The 23,749-nt window shown below is 37.1% G+C and overlaps 1 protein-coding gene across 1 annotated transcript in view; it reads left to right on the forward strand.

Moving 5' to 3' along the window:
* ERP44 (endoplasmic reticulum protein 44) overlaps positions 1-23,749 on the forward strand; it is a 47,592-nt gene that overhangs the window by 10,775 nt on the left and 13,068 nt on the right. The window contains exons 2-6 of the mRNA XM_058021254.1: positions 8,607-8,679; positions 10,467-10,506; positions 11,899-12,014; positions 20,857-21,041; positions 21,463-21,578. Coding sequence (XP_057877237.1) covers positions 8,607-8,679; positions 10,467-10,506; positions 11,899-12,014; positions 20,857-21,041; positions 21,463-21,578 — 530 coding nt within the window. The remainder of the gene's footprint in view (positions 1-8,606; positions 8,680-10,466; positions 10,507-11,898; positions 12,015-20,856; positions 21,042-21,462; positions 21,579-23,749) is intronic.

The following is a 23,749-nucleotide window of genomic DNA, read 5'->3' on the forward strand; positions in this document are numbered from 1 at the left end:
CTACATTTTTTTTCCTCTTAACCCAATGCCTCAACTGCATGGTTTAGAGCCATGTCCAGTGTGGATATTTTTCTCATGGAGGGTTAATTGCTGTATGTTTATGGTAGTCGTATTATACTGGCATTTGAGCAGTGGGTAATTCATACCCACTCTTAAAACAAGTTCCAGCTGAAAGATAAAACTGGACAGGTTTGTCTTTGCTTAAAGTTCCCACCTTTCTTGATAAGGCAAAGATATGGAGAACTTGATGTTTTGGAGAAGAAGGGTAAAAATGTGTTCAGTATTGTAACTAGATTGTGTCATTAATAAAAAGCTAAGCAGATAGAAGTGCATAGTTGTTGAAGTTGATCATTTCACTTTAAAAAGAGTTGGTTTTGTCTTATTGAAGAATAAGCTCAATATGTAGTAAAATGTCTCAAAATAAAAATTGTGTTTATTTTTAAAGCAGTAGAATGTGCGCAGGCAGCAAGGATAGAAAATTCTGTTATCCACTAATATGTTCAATACTTCAAATTATTCCAAGGTAGCAAACGTTCATGTGACATAAGAAATACAGATTCTTATGGAAACGCAACATCTACTTTTGGTTTCTTCATCTATGCTTTAAAGGAGAGATTCTGAATTCCACAGCCACTCATCCAATAGAAGGATGTAGAAGTTTTTGTTTTATTTTAATATGCATTTTCATCACCAGTTCAAAAATGAACAAAACATAAATACATTTGTATTATTTTAAAAAAAGCTAATTTCTTGTTCTTCAATGGCCCTGTGTAAAAACTACAATAAAGAGCACAGGAAAGCCCTTAGATTATAATGAATAGCAGGGTAATGTGTTGCTTTTTGTAATGAGGAATGGAGTTAAAAGTACACAGTCTCCAATATTTAAACTGTCTACAACGAATTTTTTTGGTAGGGGTTTTACATTTAATTGCAGTGACCAAAACAGAAAACAGGGCTTTTTTGCTTGACTTAGTGAGAAGGGGCAGCAAACTATTCTTCTCTGCCAGCCTTACCAAAGTCTTGACAAGACCAAGCTGCTCTTTATTTCAAATTGCTGGATCATGCTTTAACAAGTTGAGGATCTTAAGAGTGCTGGCTCTCATACGCAGCAACAGCTGCTTAATTTGTGCTAATCATTTTGGAGGTTGCATTTGTATTTTATATGTGTTACTCCTGCTTGAAAGTGTATCCTTGTGTTGTTGCCAAATAATCAGAGCAGTTGGCAAAATGGAAAAGAAAGAGTTATTAGAACATGAGGTGTTTTTTTCCTAAAAGGCTGCACAAATGTGACCTTTATTTTTCAGGGGAATTCTAGGTGCTTGTTTAAGAGAAGCAGCTTGGCAAATAAAATGTCTAAAGATTCAGAGTTTTCAATAGTTTCCCGGGGAGCTGAATTTGTAGTTTTAAATCTGTGAAACAGGCTTTAAGGTAGATTCCTAGTTGTGAAGATTTGGAGCACTCTGAACATTATTCACAATTTAATACAGATGTTCAGACATCTGTTTACATCTTTTAAGGGTGTATGGACTGTGTTCTCTCTGTGTAGATGTATGAGGCAAGGAAACCAGTGCATTATAGCCCTGACTGGAGATTACTCTTTTCCCTAAAGGCCAAGAGAAATAACTGAAAGTTACAAATAATTCAGCTGGAAATAAATTACAGGTCTTATCTCAGTGACATTTTTTTAGACATGCCTCATGTCATTTTTTTGAACCCTTGCTTAAACATTTCTGTAAAAGACCATGATCCATAGGTTTGTGCTCAGAGACTTAAGCTTTAGAATTGTGTTTGGGTGCATGGTTCTGCTACTAATAGCTTTGTGGAAAAAATGCAATGCATTGGACTGCATGTTGTGATAAGTATGTTTAATTCTCATCCCTGCAATGGACTTTTTGAATGAACATCTTGTGTCTTCTAATGATAGTTCACAAACTGTTGAGAGATTAACTCAGCCATTTTTCTGGAAATCCTTGCTGCTCTGGTATCAGGCCATTGAGAGATCTCTGCAGCTCTGAGCCATTCCCAGTCAAATCCTTCAACTCCTTTGCTTTTGTGCTAAGTTCAGTATTAGGAACCATTAGCTGTGAGTTCTTTTTCCTCATTTGGCCTGTCAGATCAATATAATTTGGCTTTTCAAAGATAGCATTATAAATTGTGAATTTTTCTGTTCCAGTAGTTTCATTTGAAAGTAAGTTTTTCAGCATTAATAAGATAGGCACCTACTCTAAATATTCCTTCCACACACTTAAAATGGGAGCAGACAAGAAGATGTGTGGAAGACAAAAAATTGCATGACTTCTTTTTCATAGGATGGTCTCTACTTAGCTTTGTGCACTTATAGCACTGTTTGGCTAAAACAGCCCAACAGTGAACTGTCTATCAAGGCTGAAGAAGTAAATTTACCTTTCTAAATATTTATTATCCATGTTCTGTTCTCCTGAACATTAGTAACTGCAATCTTTAAGTCTGTTTTGAGTAGCTTCTTTTGAGCATTTTAAATTTTCCTGACTAAATTTAAGATTCGGTTCCTAAGTGAAAAATTAGAAGAAATTATTTCTTGTTGCCCATTTAAAAATAGCTCTGAAAACTTGAATGTAATTGAGAAGGGATTGTTAGTTAATGTTTTGAACTAATAGATCTTTATCTCATAGTCTTACAATGAAAGCAGCTTACCTTACCAATAAATAAAACCCTGCATATTCACCAGGGATGGCAGCAGTCAGTCTAAGTTATGAAAATATTTGGGCACAGTCTGAAATCAAGTGGTGACAACTAAGAGTTGAACTGCTCTCACCGAGAGGGTGAATAATGTTCTTTTTTTATTTTCCTTCAGCATTCTCTATTTACTGTTACCTCTCTCTGCTCTGAACTTTGTGGTTCATTATGGGGCTTCTGGGAATGCTGCCAGCAAGATGTTCCTGATTGATGGTTCTGAAGCCAGAATTCAGGGGCTCTTACAATGTCTAGCCAGCTTTGGCATTGCTGTCTTCCGGGATTGCTTTCAATTTGTATCATCCTACAGCAGGCTGTAAACCCGTCTGCTTCCTGTTGTCCAGGAGTTTAATGCAGACCTCAGAGCAGCAGCAGATCAGCAGCATGCACAAAAAAAGAGGCACTCAGGAGCTGACAGTCAGCAGCAGGGTCCTGGGGGACTTGGACTTCAGGTAGTAACTTCAACATGCCAGTGTTAGGTGTGGGCTAGACCTGGTTGCCAAATGTAAAATGATTTTGTGTTAGGGGAGAAAGATGGTTTCATTGTCTGCCTTTAGGATTTCCCAGCAGGAGGAAAAGGTAAATGAAAAGTTTAGCAAGTGAAAATGAAGGCTGTTCTTGTTGATTGCTTTGCAGCTGTAGTGCTAATTAGAAATCATAATGCTTCATGAATACATTTTCTATATTCTACAGATAGTTTGCTTTAGAAATGAGGACCTCTGCTTCATTATGTGCATTAAAAAATCAAGGCACAAAGAACTAGAATGCAGCAGACCTGGTTCTTTTTTCCTTTTCTTTCAATTTTAAGGTTATGCACATTTAAACTGTTAAAATCTTCTGCAAGAAAGTGGCATGTAAAGTATAATGCACTTAAAATACCATTAAACTATAGGCCTGTCTCTCCAGTTAGCAATTAAAGAGATAACACTAACTGGTGCTGGTAAAATGTTGATAAAAGGTTGATTTAAATCTCTTGAGTAACCAGCAGGCTTATTAATTGGATGTGTGGAATGGCAATTGAACAGGAATACTGTTAGCAGAAGGTGAGCTGAAACTGGATGTGCTTTTATTTCCTCTTTGGGGAAGTGATGTGACACCTGGCAGAGGTTCAGTGTTGGGTATGGGTTGAATAGGTTCTGTCCAGGCATTTTGTTTTGTGTAAGGATACTCGTGTGGCATTGCGTGGTGTGTTTGGGAGGACCGTAGTGACTTTCCAGCAGTGCTTTGAGGTCTTTCACTGGAAACAATCAGGATAAATCTCAGCTAATTAATCCTCAGAAGTGACTGCTACTGGCTCTCTAAGCCATTGGCTGACTTCAAGTGAGGACCAAGTCTTGATCAGAAACATGGAAATATGCAAGCTGTACATTTAAGATTTCTGTACTAATTAAACTTCCCAGTAAAAGCATGATCACTGTTACCTTCAGAAACTCCCAGGAACCTGAGCCATGATGTTCCTGCTTTATTTGACAGTATTTCTGAGGACCAGAAGAGTAAAAGTGTATGTCATCACCTCTTCTTCCCTCCCCCATATGAGCTAAATTTTATCTTTGTGAACACATTGTTCAGTTCTTGATTCTTCCCCCGAGCAATGTACTCTGTAAGTGCATAAAGCTTTCTGCATTCGCTTGTTTCAGTCTACACTTGTTTTGTTATTTTTCTGTAGTGTTAAATGTTCTGAGTAGATTATAAACATCCTAATCTAACTTGAGCATCTTCACTCAAGTATTTTAGGTATTATATTCTACTCTATTTTTTAAAATATTATTTCATAGCTACTTACTTTTACCATTGGATTTTCAGTTTGAATGTTAAAAAAATAGAAATAAAAAATACTTAATTTTATCCAATGTAAGTGCAGAAAGTTGAGTTGTTTTCATGTGCACTTCAGTAACCAATTTTCCTTTTGAATTATTTTTCCAAGATGCTTTCTTCAATGAGTTTGTAGCTATCTTGTAATGCCAAGATAGCTGATTTTTGATTTTTTTTTCACTTCAGGTACAAATATGAACCATCATCCATATGTCCTGCTATGAGCAGTGGAATGTAAAGTTTGCATTTAAAAGTGAAAAATTCTGAGTACTTTCCTTAGCCAGTATGTTTTTCAGAACTTATGTTAGAAATACCTGTTATAAAGTGTGTAGCTGATATTCAGAAATTATTTCCTCAGAAATGTCTTGTTTTCTGCTCATGGGTATCAAGCATATGCCTCAAAAAAGGTCAGAAAATATTCTCAAAACAGTGTAGCTTCTTAGAAATTCAAATACAAATTTGTATTCCTTTATGATAAATATCAATGCTAGTAATATCATAAACCCTCTTGCATCCCATGGGGCAGCAAGATTACTGGGTCAAAAAGAGGTGTTTTCTCCCTTACAGGCATTATACCTTAATGAAAGCTTCAGCCTGGAGTGTGTCTTGCATATTTATTGACATTTCTTCAAGGAATGCTTTTTTTCCATGAGTCTGTCTACTTATTATTAGAAGTTTGGCACCCACAGTTATTTAGTCAGTATAAAATGTTTGAGAATGTGATTATGAATATATTTGATGAAACAGAAATTTTCATACTTCTAGTGAGAAAAGTATTTCAATTATCTCAGATTTTGTGCAACTTTTGGGGGAAGGTGCTCTTAGTCTCAGTATTTTTCCACTACTGCAACACAAATGGACAATAGTGTATATGGTTAATTTGTTTTTCACCTTCAATACATGAAGATACTTGGAATATTTGTTTTGGTGTTAATGTCTTAGTACATGCAGCTTGCACATTTCCACAGTAAGAGTTAAGAAAGCAATCACAAATTTATTTGTGTAATAAAGAAGTATTAGTTTTAATTCCTCTTTTCTGCACATAGCACAGTCTAGAAGAGGATCTCATTGGTTAGTAAGTCCTGTGCTTTCATGGTGCACTTAAATATTTGCATTGCAAGTAAAATGTGTTTAAAGTGTGTTGTGGCAATCTACAAATATGACCGCAGTTCCTGATCCATTGAAATATATCTGCTAAGTAACAGAGCCTATTTCTTGACTGCAAATAATACACTTATCTATGTTATGTTTAATTTACGTGTAACTAATCCTATTAGATAAGATTTGTCTTGCTGCTGGAAAGTTATACTAGAAAAAGCCAGGAGGGTTTAAGAAATTGTTATCTTACCCATTTGGTTTGTTTAGACAATATGAAGTGCCACTGCTGAGCTCCTGTGAAAATAGTTATGCCAAGACCTACAATGGAAATTCTTTTTGAGTATGAATGGTGATGCAGAGATTGTGTGCAGCAACTGAAAAGCTCCTGCTTTCCAGAGGCTTGTGTGGATTTTCTCTGTAAACAAACCTTGTCCAAGATTACAGGCAGGTTAAGTAACTCTGGTCTTCAGGGTGATCAGAGGTTCTTGAGGCCTTGCAAGGCAGCTAAAGCCTTAGAACATTGAACTTGCAAAGTCACCTTCAGTAGGATCAGATGATGGCCAAGAAAACTATTGTTGAAATACTCAATCCATTATTGTCTAGAGCAATATTTCAGCTGCTATTGTTAATTGTAGCTACTGCTTCAATTGTACTCAGGTCAAACCTGACATTTGCAACAAAGCAACACGTGCATACAAGCAAAACCTGTGCCAGCCCATGCTGACCTGACCCATCACTCACTACAAACATAACTTCTACTGCCAGAACCTCCCCCAGCAACACCATGGAAGCTGTCATCCCAGGCACCACCCAAGCAAGGTGTCTGCACTAAGAGTTGCCATCAGCTGTTACTTATCTGGCTGTAATTTGGCCAGTGTGGATCTGGGTCCATACAGGCAGCTTCTTACTCCAAAGGCAGATCCTACCTTCTTGCTGCTCACTAGTCAGCAATGCCAGCATCTTCAGGGGAACTCCCTGAACACTGGCCTGCTGGAACTTGTGCATTGCATAGCTTGCTTAATCAGGTAATTTTTTGGCAGATTGTGTTGTTACACTGCCTGTTTAATCTCTGGACCTCGCAGCTCAGTTTGTTTCTGTGCAGTTGTCTCAGAGCCACACTTAAGACATTTGTCTCAAGCAGTTGAAGTGCCACAGGAAGACTGTGCAAACTCCACCACAAATCTTAGATTTGCATTTAAGAATGGTATCTTATTCAACTACCAAGAGAAGAGCACTGGTACATATTATGTATTCCAACAGCTGGTGTGTTTTCAGGCTGTAATGCAAGACAGAGTTATCTGCTACCCAAGGGCCTCCATATGGGAAATGCCAAAGGATCCCTATCTTCACTGGGAAGTGATTAGTGATCCACATTAGTAATCTTCCTGATTAGTGATCCACAAGTCAGAAAGAATTGAAAATTATTGATTGCTGCAAATCTCACCAGTGTGTGATTTACAGTGATAGTTTTAGAGCTGTTAACAGTGTCTCACTGCAGTAGTTTCCTACCATCTTTGAAGCTGATCTTAAGGAAAGCAGGAATCCAGTTCAGCAATTTTTTTCCCAATATTTCATATACACTTGTAATAAATGTAACAAAATTTGGTGTGTGACATTAAGTGAGTTTTTTGATAAATTGTAAACAAAGGCAGGTATATCCTGGAGGCTTGTTCTTTGTAGTCATGGTCCTACTATAGGTCTCAAGCTCTTCCATAAATGCAGAAGCTGTATAGCAGAGAGCCATGTTACTGCTTCCTGCTATACAGCTGCTCTGTGTGGTTTTATTTGGATGGTCTTTATGCTTTTAGCTGTGTTTTTCCTTGGTGCCTCTTGAGCCATAGGCAGATGTTGTTTGCACCCCAAGAAGTAAATAAGTCTCTTGGGAACATCAAAAGCATGTATGTTGTGTACTGCTGAATCTCAGTGTGGGATGTCTGTGTGCATCTCTGATCTCTGCCCAACTCCTTGATCTGTGCATTCTTCTCATTTCTCTTCCAAAAACTTTCCTTTTCCTTTGCTGTTACCTCTGTCAGCTGAGGAACCATACCATCACTTGAAGGCATGAAGGCATCACAGCAGAGCATCTGGTCCATGCTCTGATTGTGCTTACAGAAGTGGTCACTTTCTGACTGGCTTACTCAGGATGGAAGCATTCATGTTCCAGACAAGAATCTATATTATCCTACTCAAACATTTGCACACTTGTCTCTCTCAAAGCAAAAATAAATTGTAATTCACCTGGGATGGAGCTGTACCTCCTATTTCTTTCAGTGCATTTTAGAAAGAAAAAGATCTGGGCCAGTTACACTGAAAATGAGTGTCCATCCATAAAACTGTGTATTGCTACAAGAGTTGCATTAAGAGTAATATAAATGTTTCTTTGTAATTGAATGATTTGGCTGATGTGGTGTCTTGGTTTTTATAGTCTGATGAGTCTATTGCATGCTGGGACTGAAGCAGTGTCAAGTGGAAATACAGAAGGAGATAAAAGACTGTAGCTAGTCGAGTTAGATGTATTGAAATTGTTTCCTAAAACAGCAATAAAAATGCAGGTAGTTGAGGCTTTACTTAATGAGAAACTTTTTGTCAGACAAGTCCTCTAAGTGACAGAATTAATTACTTGTCTCTGGGTAAAACATACGTGCCCACCTGTGTGAAGTTGCTGAAATGGGCTTTCATTTCTTTCTTCAGAGTGAAGTTATGGGTATAAGTTACTCTTAAAGGTGCAAATTTACCTGTAACAGTTCTGGCTACATAATAGAGAATGGTATTTAAAAAAAACTAATTTTTCTTTCAATGTGAAAGCACATTATATTGGTAGTTTATTTGTATATTTGTAGTACTGCCGTCATCTGAAATGCATTGACTGAATTACAGTTCTTTTACTGTTCTCTCCAGCTTTTGAACTGCAACACTTAAAAATCACACATCAGTTACTACTTCACTGCTGAAACATACCTTACTGGTTTGCTTTCTCTTTTTAGGTGTCTTGGCTTTTTGATCCAGCAAGAGGTGAAATAACAAGTCTAGATAGTGGAAATATAGATGACATTTTAAGTGAGTACTCTGAGTAATTTTTTTCCTTGTATGTCTGCAGTTACTTACTTGTGTGAACATTGCAGTGGTATTAAATGAATATTCATAGCCTAGCTTTGAATATATGAATTGCAATTGGCTTAGAAATATTAAATGCCTGTGGTTGAAATTAGCTGTCTGAACTAATCTATTGCAATGAGAATTTGAAGTGTCTTAAGAAAATAATTGTTATCTTGTTTGCAGAAGGGAATGCTTGATTGCATAACCAAAACTAGTCTAGAGGGCATTTTAAAAGTTCCCCCCAAAAAAATAGCAGCAAGTGAAACCCATGGTTATGGGCCTTAAGTATCTTGCTTGTTCAGCTCTGCCAGGTTAAGCACTGTCCTGATTCTGGTGGCTCATAGAATGGGAATCTTTAAATTAAACGGGATATGTGTTTCTTGTCTGAAACCTTTCCCTCTGAGAAGTATGCAACTTGCCTGTATCTGGTTGTCTTTGCAGGAAAAAGTTATTGCATTGTTTCAAATATATCCAGGGTGAAAAATCCTTAATAATGTCTGGACTAGAACCTGCCTTATGATGTGAGATTGCTTTGTGATATGAGAGCTGTTTGTAAATACCTTTTCTACAGTGGAAAATGTAAAATTATTTTATACATTGTAATTCACAAAAGGGAAATATATGCTAAGTGTGAGTGCTTCTGAAATTCATCCCATTACTTTCAAGAAATACTTTATACATTGGGGGTGACCCTTAACTTTTCAGTGCTTGTTATTTACCCCTTCACCACTGGCATCCCTTGCTGATAATAAAAATCTTAACACCATAATTGTAATCAAACTGTGGTGTTCTCCAGCCTACTCAAGAGTTGTCTTTATCAGCATGTTGTCTTTTCCAGGCTTTCAGCATCCTTATCTTCACATGTAACTGCTCTGTAGCTTTGTCAATTTTCTGCTTTGTCAGCATTTCTGTTTTATAAAGCTGTGGCTGATATTCTGTAGTTAGAGCATGTATTTCAATTTTTTAAATGTCTAGGTCAGTACTACTACTAAAAATTAATTTAAAGCATGGTTAGTTATTAAATTCTATAAAGATAATACGTCATTTTTGGGCCAGAAATTTATCCATTTTATTATTTTTTCTTAATATGTAAAAAGGAATGCATAATAACATTACTTCATTACTTCATTATATGTATTCGTGTAGTACTGCGTTTTTTTTAGTGTCCCTTATTATTTTTCTGGTTTTGGGGACTGAAAATTTCTTTGCAACCTTTTTCCATAGTATCCAGGTTAAATAAGACAAGTAAGGACAAACCAGAGCAAGTTGCACAGACAGGTTGCCTGTTCGTCAGTCTTCTACCCCAAATAGTTGGGATTTCAGCTTTTAACTGATTTTTATCACTTATGAATAATAGAGCTAGTGCTTAAGAGCTACTAGAGTTCAATTTCTGGATGGAGTGCCTTAACTGTAAATCCAGAAATAATTTTTGCTGCATATGTCACTTAATTACTTTGTGTGTCTTATATGCCTTAAGTATTTGCATTTTTTTTGTCTTACATATCAATAAAGTCAATAGAACACTTGACTGAAGGCCTCTTCCATATTTTCCAGTTTGTTATTGATTATTTTTCAGATGAGACTTACCCCAGCAGTTTTCTAGCAATCAGACTAAGCTTTATGCTGAATTATCTAGAAATATTTGCTTTTGTAGTTTTTTTGCACATACTTTTATAATCTTGAATAAAAGAACTGAGAAGTTTGCCTCACAATGTGACATTGGGCTTTTTCTTTTTCTTTCTTCTCAGACAATGCAGATGTTGCTTTAGTTAATTTTTATGCTGATTGGTAAGTTATTCAAGTTGTTGTTTTTTTTTTTTATATTTAAGCTTCTGTCTTTTGAAAACTATCATGTTTGGCTGTAGTTTTCTAATTGAAAATACGGTAGTCTCTTGCTTTCAAACCAATTCTTTCCTGGGTTTATGTCCTGATTGCTTCTCCCTATGCTTGCTTGGTTCACATTATTATAGGCTTTAGTTTTAAAACATTGCAGCCTTAATTATGATCATTACTTTTAGGCATACAGCAATAATCCCTCAACATAGCACACTGCCAGTCTGTGATGTAACCTGACTTATGAGTGAGAACAGATCAGTTTTGATCACGGAAATTCTCTGTTTTAAGGGTGGAGAAGAATGGGAGACAAGAAGCCATTGTGGAATATAACATATACATGCTGCATCAATGTGTAGCACACAGCTGGGCTGCCCAGAGTCAGGTTTTTTCAGAAGGTGGACTTCAGCTCTCTTGGCATTTTGAGAGCAAGACTTGCTCTTCACTTACATGTTTGCTGTTGCAGACATAACTGCATCCCCAGGCTGTCACTGTTATGTTTAAGGTGGGTTTCAGTGCAGGCTGGTTTATTGCAAGTCTACTCCTTGAAGTCTCATTCTCACAATTTCTACAGTGCCATTATACATCTCCAATTTAAAAATCTGCCATATGTTTGGAAGGACACAATATAAAATAATTTTATTGACATATTTGTAATGGGCTTGCTTGTGCACTACTGTTACCCAAAACTGCCTAAAGCCACTGAAGCATCTTTACAATCCTACCACCTTTTCTGTGGGCAAAAAGAGAGAATTTCCATCACAATCTGACATTACTGGAGGAAGGGACCCTCAGGGTTCTCTTTATTCTTGCTGCTGTAAACATAGTCTGCTCAAATTCTGCCAAACCTGAGCAATAATAGAATACATAATACTTATAACTTGTATTGTTGACCCATAGAAAATTACCTGTGATATTTCTTGAAGGTGTTGGTGAATATTTCAATCTCAACAATCTAAGGAACAACTTTTACTACATTTTAAAAATCACTTTCCATGGGGTAATTCAGGTAGAAAAAATTAACATACTTTCTGAATAGAATGTATTTCCTACAGGCTTCTAATTGATTAATGGTGTCTCCTAGAGAGATAAAGCAGGGGAGCATATCTTGAACTATGTATTCTTTCAGAATTATTTTTCTGCACCTGATTCATTCAAGTTACTTTTGAACTGATTTTTATCCACTCAGTTACTGGGATGATTACAGACAGATGTGATCTTTTTCAAAGGCTTTTCTTTGTTTTCTTTTTTTCCTTTTTCCTTCAAAGATTGAAATATTCCAGTAGTCATCAATTGAAAGATTTCAAGGCGATATTTTGAAGTCATGATTTTGTGTTCTGTTTACAGGTGCCGCTTCAGCCAAATGTTGCATCCTATTTTTGAGGAAGCTTCTAATGTAATCAAAGAAGAGTATCCAGATAAGAATCAAGTGGTGTTTGCTAGAGTAGACTGTGATCAGCATTGTAAGTAAATCTTGATTTAGGTTTTTCTGTGCTGTCCTGCTACCAAGTTAGTAACTGTGTTGAAAAATATGCTAAATAGCTGTGCAAAGTGTAGCTGTAGATGGCCCATAATTTAGCCCAGGGTTGCTTTTAATATATCAGCAAACCTCCTCTTCTGAATTTGTCAGGGCAATTTCCAGTGTTTCTTTCTCATTGCATCCATCAACATCCTTTTTTTTATCAGTTCAGCTTATCTCATTTAATGAGGGAAATAGGGCTGTGATTATAAATTGAATTGGCTCATTCACATGTCAGAGAAGCACTAGTGCAACAAATGATGCAGGTCTTCACAACCAAGAAGAGGAAGGGGTAACCTTCCACTGTTAGCATGGAGAATATGTTCTGATCAAATCTCCCTTGCACCTTGGAGTCATGGCAGGGGCTGTAAGTTTCCTTTCACACAGCCAGGCAGGGATCAGAGCTTTGCTCTGCTGTTGTTACACATGCCAGCAAACAGTTCCCTGTTTGGGTTGGGTTTTCCCCATGCCCAGGCATGAAAATTATATGCAATATCTTACTTTATGCTGGTACTAATTCCTAAAATTCTTTTTTAATCCCTTAATAAGTAAAATGTGAGGAACATCTGCTGCACATTGAAAGGCAAATGGATAGTACCAGGATTTTTATTACACTGTTGGATCAGCTGTGTTATTTTATGCTTCTTGGAGACCAGCATTTCTAGGAATAATTTCTTAACAGTGGTTTATGATTCCCAAAGAGTATTAACAGAAAAATTCAGTTTAATTGATACTGATTATACTATTTGGGCTTTACAAAACTGTTAATTTGTAAGGACAAGCATCACTGGAAATTGGCTCATCTTGTCATGTCAAGATAGCGACAACAAAACTTTCTGTAAAGTTCTCACTAAAGACCATAGTAAAATCATCCTGTGTTGTTGTGTTTTATTCTTGAGGTTTAAATTAACTGCTGCAGTCCTTGCTTTGGTTGCTGTAGCTTCAGTTGCTTAAATAACTCAGAGTCTGGGCTGCTGGATGCCCAGTGTTTAGCTATGAGACATGTCTTAGCAGCAATAGTTAAGAAAACTTTTGTTTTGCCCCCCACCAAGTGTTTGAAATGCTTTAAAAGTTTGAAATGCTTAATCCTCTCATGTGCTCTTTGAATTAAGGTAACTGGTGCTTGTTACAGAGAGCTGAGAGGAGGAGATGCTACAGGAGAGATTGTCAGCCCTCCTGGGAGTACTTGTAGTGGGCTAAGTAGTAGGAGGCAGCCAGGAGTTTTGGTTTTTCTTTATATTTCTGGAATACTATTAGTTCTTAGTATTTACTATTTTTGTCCTTAATTTAAGTAGATGACCATGACTGCTGTTGCAGAAGATGTAAAATGTGAGAATTAAGAATAAAATCCTTTAATGACAGGCAATTTACATTGCCTTTTTGAATTGAAACAACAGAGTTGTGCATGTCATTCCTGGTTTCTAGTATTTATATGCTGGGTTTTAAACAATGGTACTTTTTATGGCACACCATTATTTGGCATGTCCTAAAGTTTTAGGTATTTTAACTTGGATTTTAATGTGTGCAATAGCAGCTTTTTAGTAAGAAAGCAGATATTACTGTATTATCAAGGTTGGGCCTGTGTAGTATTTTGCTTATTGCTGGTGTCAAGATTCTTAGTGGTTTGGGATTTCTTACTCAAGCTTTATATTTTTGTATGTGTTTACATATTTTAGCAACACTAGAGGTTTTATGTCAATATTTTGGTGGTTTGTTATGCCTGTAGATTTCATACCACTAGTAATTTGCTGTTAGAATGGTGTTGTAGAGATGGTGGATTATTTGCATTACAAATGATTTGGTTCTTTTTGAGGCCAAGACTCTGTAGGGAATCCAAATAGCTGATTTCTGGCCACTCAAAAACAGCTTTCAGAATGGTTACTCAGGCATAGATACTTTCTATTTAATGCACTATTATTGAAGCACACTGCAGGGCCCAACAGCTCACATCAGCTTCTGAGGGTAAAGCAAATTAAAGAGAATTATTGATGTACTGCCAAATGTTTGATGCCTAATGACAAAACCATCATTCTGTCTGCTCTTATAGCCAATATAAATATGTTTTTCTGGAAAGTGATAGTCCCTAATGTGATAAAATACAAAATATACATATTAACACTATATTAAGCCTCTGTATGTGTTATATTTTGCACTAGTTTGTAATATTATAGAAGATAATTATACCTGGAATGTGTAGGCAAAGTCACCATGCTGTGTTTAAGCTGGTGTGCAACATACACTAAAGGTAAATCTGGAGGAGGTAGTTAAAGCAGGTACTCTTTGCTTTTCCAAGACCACATCCTTTTATAACTTAAAAATGTCTGAGTTTTGCTACATTGTGTCTTGTTAAAATCTTTGATGGTTTTGGTATGTTCAGTTTAGTAATTCAGCTGTCTTAAATACTGGACACCTCTCATCCAGGTATAATACCTGGTAAAAGTGATCTTCCATATAAAATTACAGATCTTACTGCATAGATGTTATTAGAAAGGTTTTGCTTCATGGTTTGGGGTTTTTTATTTGTTTGGTGTTTTTTTTTCTTGCTTGTGTCTCAGTGTTTTTAATCATTTGTGTTAAGCAGCAGTGTTGGAAACTCACTTGGTACAATAGATTTCCTATGTTTCTGTTCTCTGTGAGTGGATATTGCAATCTAGAACTCATGTTTATCTGAGGGAGAGTTTATATTTTGGACAGTTTCTCTAAATTCAGCATTAGGGGCTGCGATACAAAATTCTTGTCAATTGAAGTATATGTATTGGGGGTTGGATTCTACTGCACCATGTTTTCCTTTGGTTTCTGAGTTAAATAAAAATAGTACATCTTTGTGCCTCCAATCATAAATCAGTTTCTCACTGAGGGTATGTAAGGAGATGCTTTGCTGGACAGACTGTTTAGGGAACTGTTCTTCCACTCCAAATGTGTCTGGGAGTGGTATTTTCCCTAAATTTTGTGAGCTGCTGCTCTTTGTGACTGGCTGTTCCTGCAATGTGTGCTCATGTTGATAATGTTAGTCGGCAGAGATGAGATTGTGTTGCTACTGTGCCTTTGGTAAGCAAAAGAATTGAATGATAACAAATTTGGAAGTTCATAAAGGAATTCTAAATGAAACTCTAAACAAACATGAGGATTTCATTGCATTCGTGTCACTTTTCTTGGGAAAAAAAATCAGTCTGAGAGAGTTATCTTTGGGTAAAATAAAAAGTGTAAGTGATTTGGAGAGGTTGTTGATGGCACTCCTTAGGAGAGCGACTTTGTTAGTCTGTCAAAGAGGATTATGGGATGCCTACTGATGAGGCCCTGCTTAGAGCAGCATGGCTGTTGTGAATGCTCCTTTGCAGCAGAAAGTGGTTTGAATTTGCTGTTACCTGAGTTTGATACAGAATATTGATTGCTTTCCTTCTACCTGTTTTGGTCCATCATACCAGTCACCAGTATCACAATCATTGGAGTAGGATGCTTAGTTTATATTCTTTCCCAAGTTCCTTTCTAATTCTGCCGCTTCTGAGTATTCCAGCAGGGCTTATGATTTCTTGCAAGTGTCACAAGAGCAGTAGTTTAACTGGGGAGAATTTATGGTGTATTATGAAAGTAAAAGGTACCTATCAAAGACAGATTTCATTTGTCATCTGTAGTGTGCCCTAGTGGGTAGCCTGAGGGACTTCAAAAGATGTTGACTGATCTCAAGTGAGCTAGCAGAAATACTCATTTCGTCATTCCAGCTTCAAATATACAGCTGAAAGGATTTGTTATTTTTGAGATGGAAGATATTGCAGAAGGGTAAGGAAGACTTAAGATGATTTGACACATAGAGTAAAGATTAGTGTTAGATCCAGAAAATTGAAGCTCTCCCTATGTGTAGCTGCAACTCCTACCACCATCATGTAACACCAAAGTTAGGAAATGCAGTAGCTTGGGTTTGTGCTAGCTCTTCCTCAGACAACATAAAGAGACCATTCCCCTCTTCTCTAGGAAAAGGGACACTGAGTATTTTCAGAAGTTATTTTTACAGGGTTTGAGTTTTGAAACCTCTGATTTTCTTTCAGATAACTTTTCAGGCTGTTATAGTCCTCTGTTCAGCATGTGAATTCTACAGGTGCTGCCTTAAATGATGAGGTAGGCATTTAGGATAATTAGCAATATTGTTCAAATCCTACTGGACACGTTTTTTGAAAACCAGTCCTGTAGACTTAAAATCTAAGTATTAGTTTAGTCGTAGTGTGAATTATGGCCCTGAAAAATTAGAGCAGTGTACTGAGTTAATGGTGACCCTTTTAAATATTGCTAGTCCTTCACTGGGGAGGACCTTCTTAGCTACATTGTGGGTGGGAGCCTTTTTCAATGTAGTGAGTCTTGGTGCAATTTTTTAACACTTAAGTCATTGTATTCAACTTCATTGTATTCAGGTTCATTTAATTTCAACTTGGTGGCAGTGGAATTGAGATTCTTGGTGATGGAATCTGACATCTAGCTAGCTGAACTTTGGATTGTGTCTTGTGGTGGTAGCCTAGAATGGTGGAGTCTGAAGCATTCTGGGAAAGAAGTGACTGGCTGTGTGCTTGCTTGGAGCTGTGGCTTGGCTCATGTGTGTACACATCATGAGAAAAGCCTGACACCCCAAAAAAATGGGCTTTGTCATTCCTTTGAATAGAGGAACACATGATACTCTGGAGAAATGGCTGACAGTACAAGAGATAGGATAGAGATATGGATCACAAATGATAGCTCACAAATCCTGCTTTCTTAGAGGATCTTGCTCAGAAGGTGACGTGGGAGACTCTTAGAAAACATGAGTGTAAATGTCAGGTTTCACATAAAAATTTGTTTCAAAACAAGAGCTGCTGTCTCTTCCCTGTTGCAAGACAGAGCTTTGCTCAGAAGAAGTATCAATCAGTGCATATCTCAAGAGAACTGGGTGACTGCAAGATATTTATGTTGGAGTTGGCAGAATGAATAGGGGAAAAAAGTCTGGGCAGTTTGGAAGTGGTTGAATGTCAACAGGTAAACGTGCAAAATCAAGAGGAGAATCATCTGAATCCAGCAGTCATTGCTGTGATCAAAGTTTCTGTTTTGTAGAAGAGAAGATGATCAAGTATGTCAGTAGCTTCCTATCATAATTAATGTGAAAGTATTCTGGTAAACAGTAGATTTATGATTTAATGATTAATTCAGCAAAATACCAACACAAGGCTTATTCCTTTTACATACCTTCATATCTGAAGAAAATAAAAAGTCATAAAGTTGTAGTTGGGAGACTTTTTTTTTTTTAGGTAGGTTGCCCTTGTCTGTTTCGAATACCTCCTTTCATCAGAAAAAGGGCAGTGGGAATGTCAGGAAATATTTTTAAATTTAATTTTGGATTTACTATAACTAATGCAATCTGTGAATGAGCTCAAACAATATTCCATGTATTTGCATTGTGTATTTCCAATTTTAAAAGGAATATAATTTTGTAGTTGCACTGCTTATGCTAACTCTACCTGTATCAAGTGCCAGGGCTTAATGAAGCATTTAAGGTTTACTCTATTTGACTTTTGAATTAATTCAAACAGTTTTTCATGTACTTGCATTTTATTTTTTGTAAAAAGATGGTTTTCAAATACTTACTTGTGTAGGAGTGTCATTTCTCTGTGTTAGTTCAAATATCAGCATTCATAGAATCTCAATGTAATTTGTAAAGATCATGCAGGTACTGACTTATGAAATAATGTTTGAATTCAGCTTGGACAGTGGGCATTTATTGCCATTAATATTTTTACACAACTTCAGCCCTTGGTGAAGATCCACATCCGTAGGTACTGCAATCTCCATCTTGGAGAACCTGCATGATCCCCTGAATGCCCCTTCTTCAACCCTTGCATCCTCCTATAGCTGTGGAAATAACATGAGGGAGAAGTCCATGTGGTGAGACAAGGAGGTGTGGAGTCTGGTGCTCCCTTGCTGTGCAGCTCTGTAGCAGGAGCAGTCACTGATCTCAGTGTGTTTCTGTGAAACCTGGACACGTTGTGCTCCTTGTCCCTTGTCAGACCCTGTCAAGGTTGGACCAGCTCACGTGTACTGTCAGACCAAAGGTCCTTGTGTCAGCAGGGAGAGGGGCAGAAATGCCTGGCTTGCAGATGTTGTTTGTCTTCTACCAAGCAAATATTAAGTGATTCCTCTCCTGCTGTACTTGCCACCTTCCTGCAGGCAGCTCTTAGGTACTTTAACTAAAATGTGGTAGAGTTTAAGGGAAGAAAACATTATTAATCTAATGTTCATTAATGTTGAATATGTTGACATCCTCCATGGAGAAATTTGTATTCATTTGAAATAAAAGTACTCTTCACTGAGGACATAAAATGTTTTACCTTAATTTTATCTGTAATTAGTGCATTAAGAAATGCACTTCTGGGATATTTAGGAAACAAGTCAAGGCCTCTTAGTCAAAATTGATAGGCTGAATTCTTTGCTGTTTTATAGTGATGCAAAGCTTTTTAGGAACTGGGCTAAGCTGGTGAAGCTTTGAAGTTTACTTGGAAGATGTTAGAGAACATTTTTGTGGAGCAGACCTGGTTCTTATTGTCTTGTTTTCAGGTTTTTTTGTTTTCAGTTCTCAGACTGATCTAAGCTGTGCAATTTGTACAAAGACTATTTTCAGTAACTAAAGCTGCAAATAGGATTAGTATTGTTGTAGCAGCAGTTGGTTTCACTGAGAGTTCTCCAGGCAGCATGGAATTCAGACTTCTCCATTCTCTTTTAAAAAGAGTAAGTGTAAGATAGAAAGTAAATCTGCTTTGTGGTAAATATATAGCTGAGAAGGGATGTTTTTGTCAGAGTAGATTTCTTCTCGCATCATTCAGTACTGTGCTCATGGACCCCATTTGGTTGCCTGCCTGCTGTGGGCTAATCCAGGTGACCTGAAGGGTACCCTGTTACTTGTAAGGAGTCCATGAAAATTAATGATATGTGTACAGGCCACACTTGCAATGCCTTCCTCTCTCTGTCAACTGAATTAAACTTCTCTGTCTCCAAAGGATAGGTCAGTCTGCTGAATTCACCACCTCTGTCTTTCCTTGAGAGAGAAAAGAAGGAGAAGTGTGGTGGGTGTGGTTGACTGGAACGAGTCTCCTCAAATGGTTAAGTAGCTCGGGAAGCTGAGCATATTTGGGGGGCATTTAGTTGAGTTTAGGTCCAGAGATATAAGTAAACTGCATCCCACTCTGTAAAAGAAGATAAGTAATTTTCACAGGGCCTGTGAGATTTTATTTTTTTCTAGATTTATTTCCAGTAGAGGAGTGAACAGGAAGGAATAATTAAGCAAAGCAAAGTCCAAAGGAAAGTGCTTCTGGAAATCTATCTAACATTACATACTTTGTCTTTGTTGTTTCTTTTTATTCTTGCTTTCCTAAGAACCCAAAGTATATCTGGTTACCTAATTTCTTCAGTTCTTCCTCATAAAATTGTCAAGTTCTTTGCTGGACTTCAGCCACATCTGAAAGGGGGAGTAGCATTCAAAGCTATTAAATACTTAAAAACTTTGATTAAAGAAGTTGCTGAATATTGGAGATGCACAAACCACATTTCTACACCATAGCAAAGGTTGCTGTAAAAACTCAAGGCAGCTGGATCCTGCTCAGTGTGGCATGAATCACTTGCTGGTTATGTGTAAGCTTCCCTATCAATGTGTGGCTGGGAACTAGCTGCAATTCCTATTGCAATTTGCTGTGTCCCAGTGATTTAGCAAAGTGGAAGAGGGACACAGGGGCATGTTAAGAACTCTGGTGGGTTGTGGTAAAGAACCACATTTGTGCCTTAGTAGTGGTTGTAAGGGCACAGGATGCACAATTGTGGGAAACTTGTATTTTTTCTACTTAGCGTTCTTCTTTGCTGGTCTTTTAATTTTCCTGTAAGGCCTCTTTCTGGTTTTATTCTTTTACATTTGTAAGTCTTGTGGATAAATAAATGACTGAGCTGTTAGATAAAGGTGAAAATAGCTAGTGCTCTTATCCTAGATTAATGCCAATTACTTTGTTACTTTGTTGTGTGAAGCTTTGTGTGATCCAAGTCTGGAAGAAGTCTGGACTGTATGTAGAGATGTGAATGAAGACCTGTCTTGGAGGGAATGATGGTACTGTTGACCAGAGAGGTCAACTGGTTGACCAGAGAGGTGTTTGCCTTAATGTAGAAACCTGGAATTTTGTGTTTGTTCAAAACCTGAACATCTCAGAACTGGAACAGCAGTCTTCTGGCCTTCACAGCCTTCAAAAAACACTTTGCACAGGGTTTACATTCTCAAACATTTTAGACGTGACAGTTGTATTTCCAGCATTGCAACTGAGATGAAAATCCTAAGTTTGAAGAAAAATAGATTATTTATTTTATTAATATTTTCTCAAGTGGGTTAATTAACTGAGATTGGCAAGCTTTGAAGATTCTCATGTTCTTATTATGCTCTTAAATTTGCCTTCCTAGTTGTTTGTAGGAAGTGTACTAAATGGGTGTACACGACCAAGCTGAGTCTTTGCTTAACACAGATTTGGTAATTTTTCCCTTCATGACAATCAGTACATGGATGAATATAGGTGTGAAGGATTTTGGTGCTTTTGCTTTGGGAGGTTTTGGGGGCTTTATTTTTGTGGGGAGTGTTTTTGAGGTTTTTTTTTTTTTGCTTTGTCTTCTTGTTGCTTAAAGACTGAACTGCTGATTCAGAGATTCCACATCTAGGCAGACAGGTACATGCATAAGAAACCATGTTCAGTATATTTCTGTATTTGTAGAGCTTTGCTTTCATTGTCTTAATTTCTTTTTAGCTGATATAGCTCAGAGGTACAGGATAAGCAAATACCCAACTCTGAAGCTCTTCCGGAATGGCATGATGATGAAGAGGGAATACAGGGGCCAGAGATCTGTGACAGCAATAGCAGATTACATCAGGCAGCAGAAGAGTAACCCTATTCGGGAGGTCCAGGATTTGGAAGAAATTAGTTCTCTTGATGTAAGTGTTTCAATTTTATTCCTTGTCTGTAATTTCTTTCAATGTAGAACTGTGGAATGTTCAGTACCTTGTAGTTTTTTTTTAACTGAATGGAAAACTGGATCACTTGCAATATTAAAAATTAGTGTGGTCACTTTGAGCTGCATTCATTCCACTACTAAGTTATTTATCTTGCTTTTAAAAATTTGAAAAGAATCATGTGTTGTATTTGACAAGATACTTTTAAATATTCCTCACCAAAAAAATACTCACGAGGATTATTATTATTATATTCTTCTGAATATTGGAAAGGCAAAAAAGAAATAATTTCTGCATTTACTGACTGTTGAACAAATGGCATCTCTCTATTTAATATCTGTAGGGAGTAATGACAGTTTTTGATAATTTGATGCAAGTTATAATTCAACCTTTGTTTTTACAGCGCAGCAGAAGAAATATTATTGGGTACTTTGAGCAAAAGGACTCTGATAATTACAGAACCTTTGAAAGAGTAGCGAATATTTTGCATGATGATTGTGTGTTCCTCTCTGCCTTTGGGTAAGTTTTGAAATTTCTTGATTTCATGACTTCATTATTGAAATTCTGTTAATGAAGTCTATATAATTTTATTAAATAGACTTCTTTATTATTTTCAGTGTGGCATAGCTGAAGAGACTAAACCTTAATGGATAAATACACTGAAGGGATAGAAGGACAAAACTCTTCTTAGCCTTAATGTTTGCTGTGAAATTAAACTTTTAATTTTTCCTTCCTTTTTCTTTTTTTGCCATTCTTTGTTACTATAGTTTAAATGTACCTGAGGAGGTTTGGGTGGGGGAATGGTAGACATTTATGTCCCAAAAACCTGCATTATTAGAGGGAGAGGGTTTTTTTTATTCTTTCCCCTGTCTTTTTTTTTTTTCTTTTCCTTTTCTCTTTAGGGAATGTAGTTGCTTACTCATTTCCTCTTGGTGTTAGGGGAGCAGACCTTGTTCGAAAATACCTAATTTCTGTGCCTGGGGCTTTTTCATGCAGGTTTTATGTCACTGCACAGTGCAGTAGCTTAGAAAATTGCATTGGTGAGCTACACAGTGTAAGCCTGGAAGAAAAATCTACAGGAATTTGGATTTCTCCTTGTACAGATTTACAGTGATATTTCAAAATATTCAGTGGAAGAAGAATAGATTGGGAGTGATTCACTTTTTAAATAGCATATTAAAATCTAGATTGATTCTGCAGTGTTTAATGTGCCAGCACTGCCCAAGTTGAAGTGATTGGGCATTAATGTGATTGTCGTGGTTTCCAGTCTACCCGCAGTTGTAAAATCAGGAATTTGCATGATTTATGCCAGATTTTACGTTGCACAGGGTTGCCTCAGGAGTTTTTTTAATTGGATGAAGTGGAGAATAGCAGAGAAACTGAGAGGATGTATCAAGGTAGAAAATGTTTCATGTGTTTGGACAAAACCTGCTGTCAGTCCCTGATGCCTCTTCCAGTTTGTCTCTAGGAATAGTTTGTGGGTGGGTATGAGTGTTTGCAAAGTGCAGGGTTGCACATGGTTTCCCTTCCTTCAGTCCCCAGTCAGGTACTGCTACAACTGTGTAAGCAGCCCTGGCCATGACTTGTAAATCTGTGGTCTCTAGGTCTGTCAGTCTCATCCCTGGTGAGTGCCATTATCTCAAGTGTTTTCTGATGGCTGCATCCATCCTTGTTCTCAGCACAGCCACTATGAGTCGCTGTTAGAATTTTAAATTATTTTTTGCCCCTCATTCAACTTTTCAAAAATAATTTTAAAAAATTATTAGTAAGATAGCAATACTTTCAACATTCACTCTCCTGCTTTTGGAGTCTGTTCATCTTTGGTTTGCAGTTTGTCAATTGCCCATAATGAGCAGCAGTTTCCCACCAATTCAGTGTTAGCACTTGGTTGTTGGGCACTGTTCTTGAAGTACTATAAGTACTATAGGGGGTTTATTTTTATTTTTTGTCCAGATATAAACAATAAGCAGACATAGTGGAATGGATCACAGTTTAATTATTGATAACCTGCATGTGTAAATACAGATTGCACAGCAGGTTTATCATTATTCTTATCTCCAGATACCCATTCCCATTCTAGCCTGGAGCTGTTAGTGTTTTAAAGTGCAGCCTTCCCAACAGCAACCTTGGGAGCTAAATGTTTTCATCTCTCAGTAGCTGAGGCTCTTCAACTTCCCAAAAATTGTATGTGCAAAGACTTCCAAGAGAGACGCTGGCTACAGATCAGTGTTTTTTATTCAGATTATATATAGCAAAATTTTTCATGGGGAGCTGGCATTGATCAGTTGAACTCTTCTGACTGAGCATCCTAACAGCCCCTGGAAAGGACTTTTGGTTTTGCTATGGACAGAGTTCAACAGCTACTTGGTTTGGGGAGGTTACATGAGTGGTCATGTTCAAATTTCTCTTAAGCTAAAGTAAAACAATCAATTTGACAGGAGGAACATAGCTGCCTGACTAACTTCTGTCAAGGCAGAACTGTCCCTTTATGCCAAAATTATTCTGTCTTTAGGTACTTGTAATAGCTTATTTTAAAACTCTGTTAATAGTATTTAGTTGCAAATGATTTTGATGCTTAAAACTGTTCTTAAATTAACTGGTCCTTACAGTTCTGTTAAGATCTGAAGTGACCACAGAAGAAGATTATTGAAAGAAGGCTTGTAAGCAGGAGGAGATAGATGAAGAATCTC

The sequence above is a fragment of the Melospiza georgiana genome, chromosome 1, assembly GCF_028018845.1.
Source record: "Melospiza georgiana isolate bMelGeo1 chromosome 1, bMelGeo1.pri, whole genome shotgun sequence".
Classification (NCBI taxonomy): Eukaryota; Metazoa; Chordata; class Aves; order Passeriformes; family Passerellidae; genus Melospiza; species Melospiza georgiana.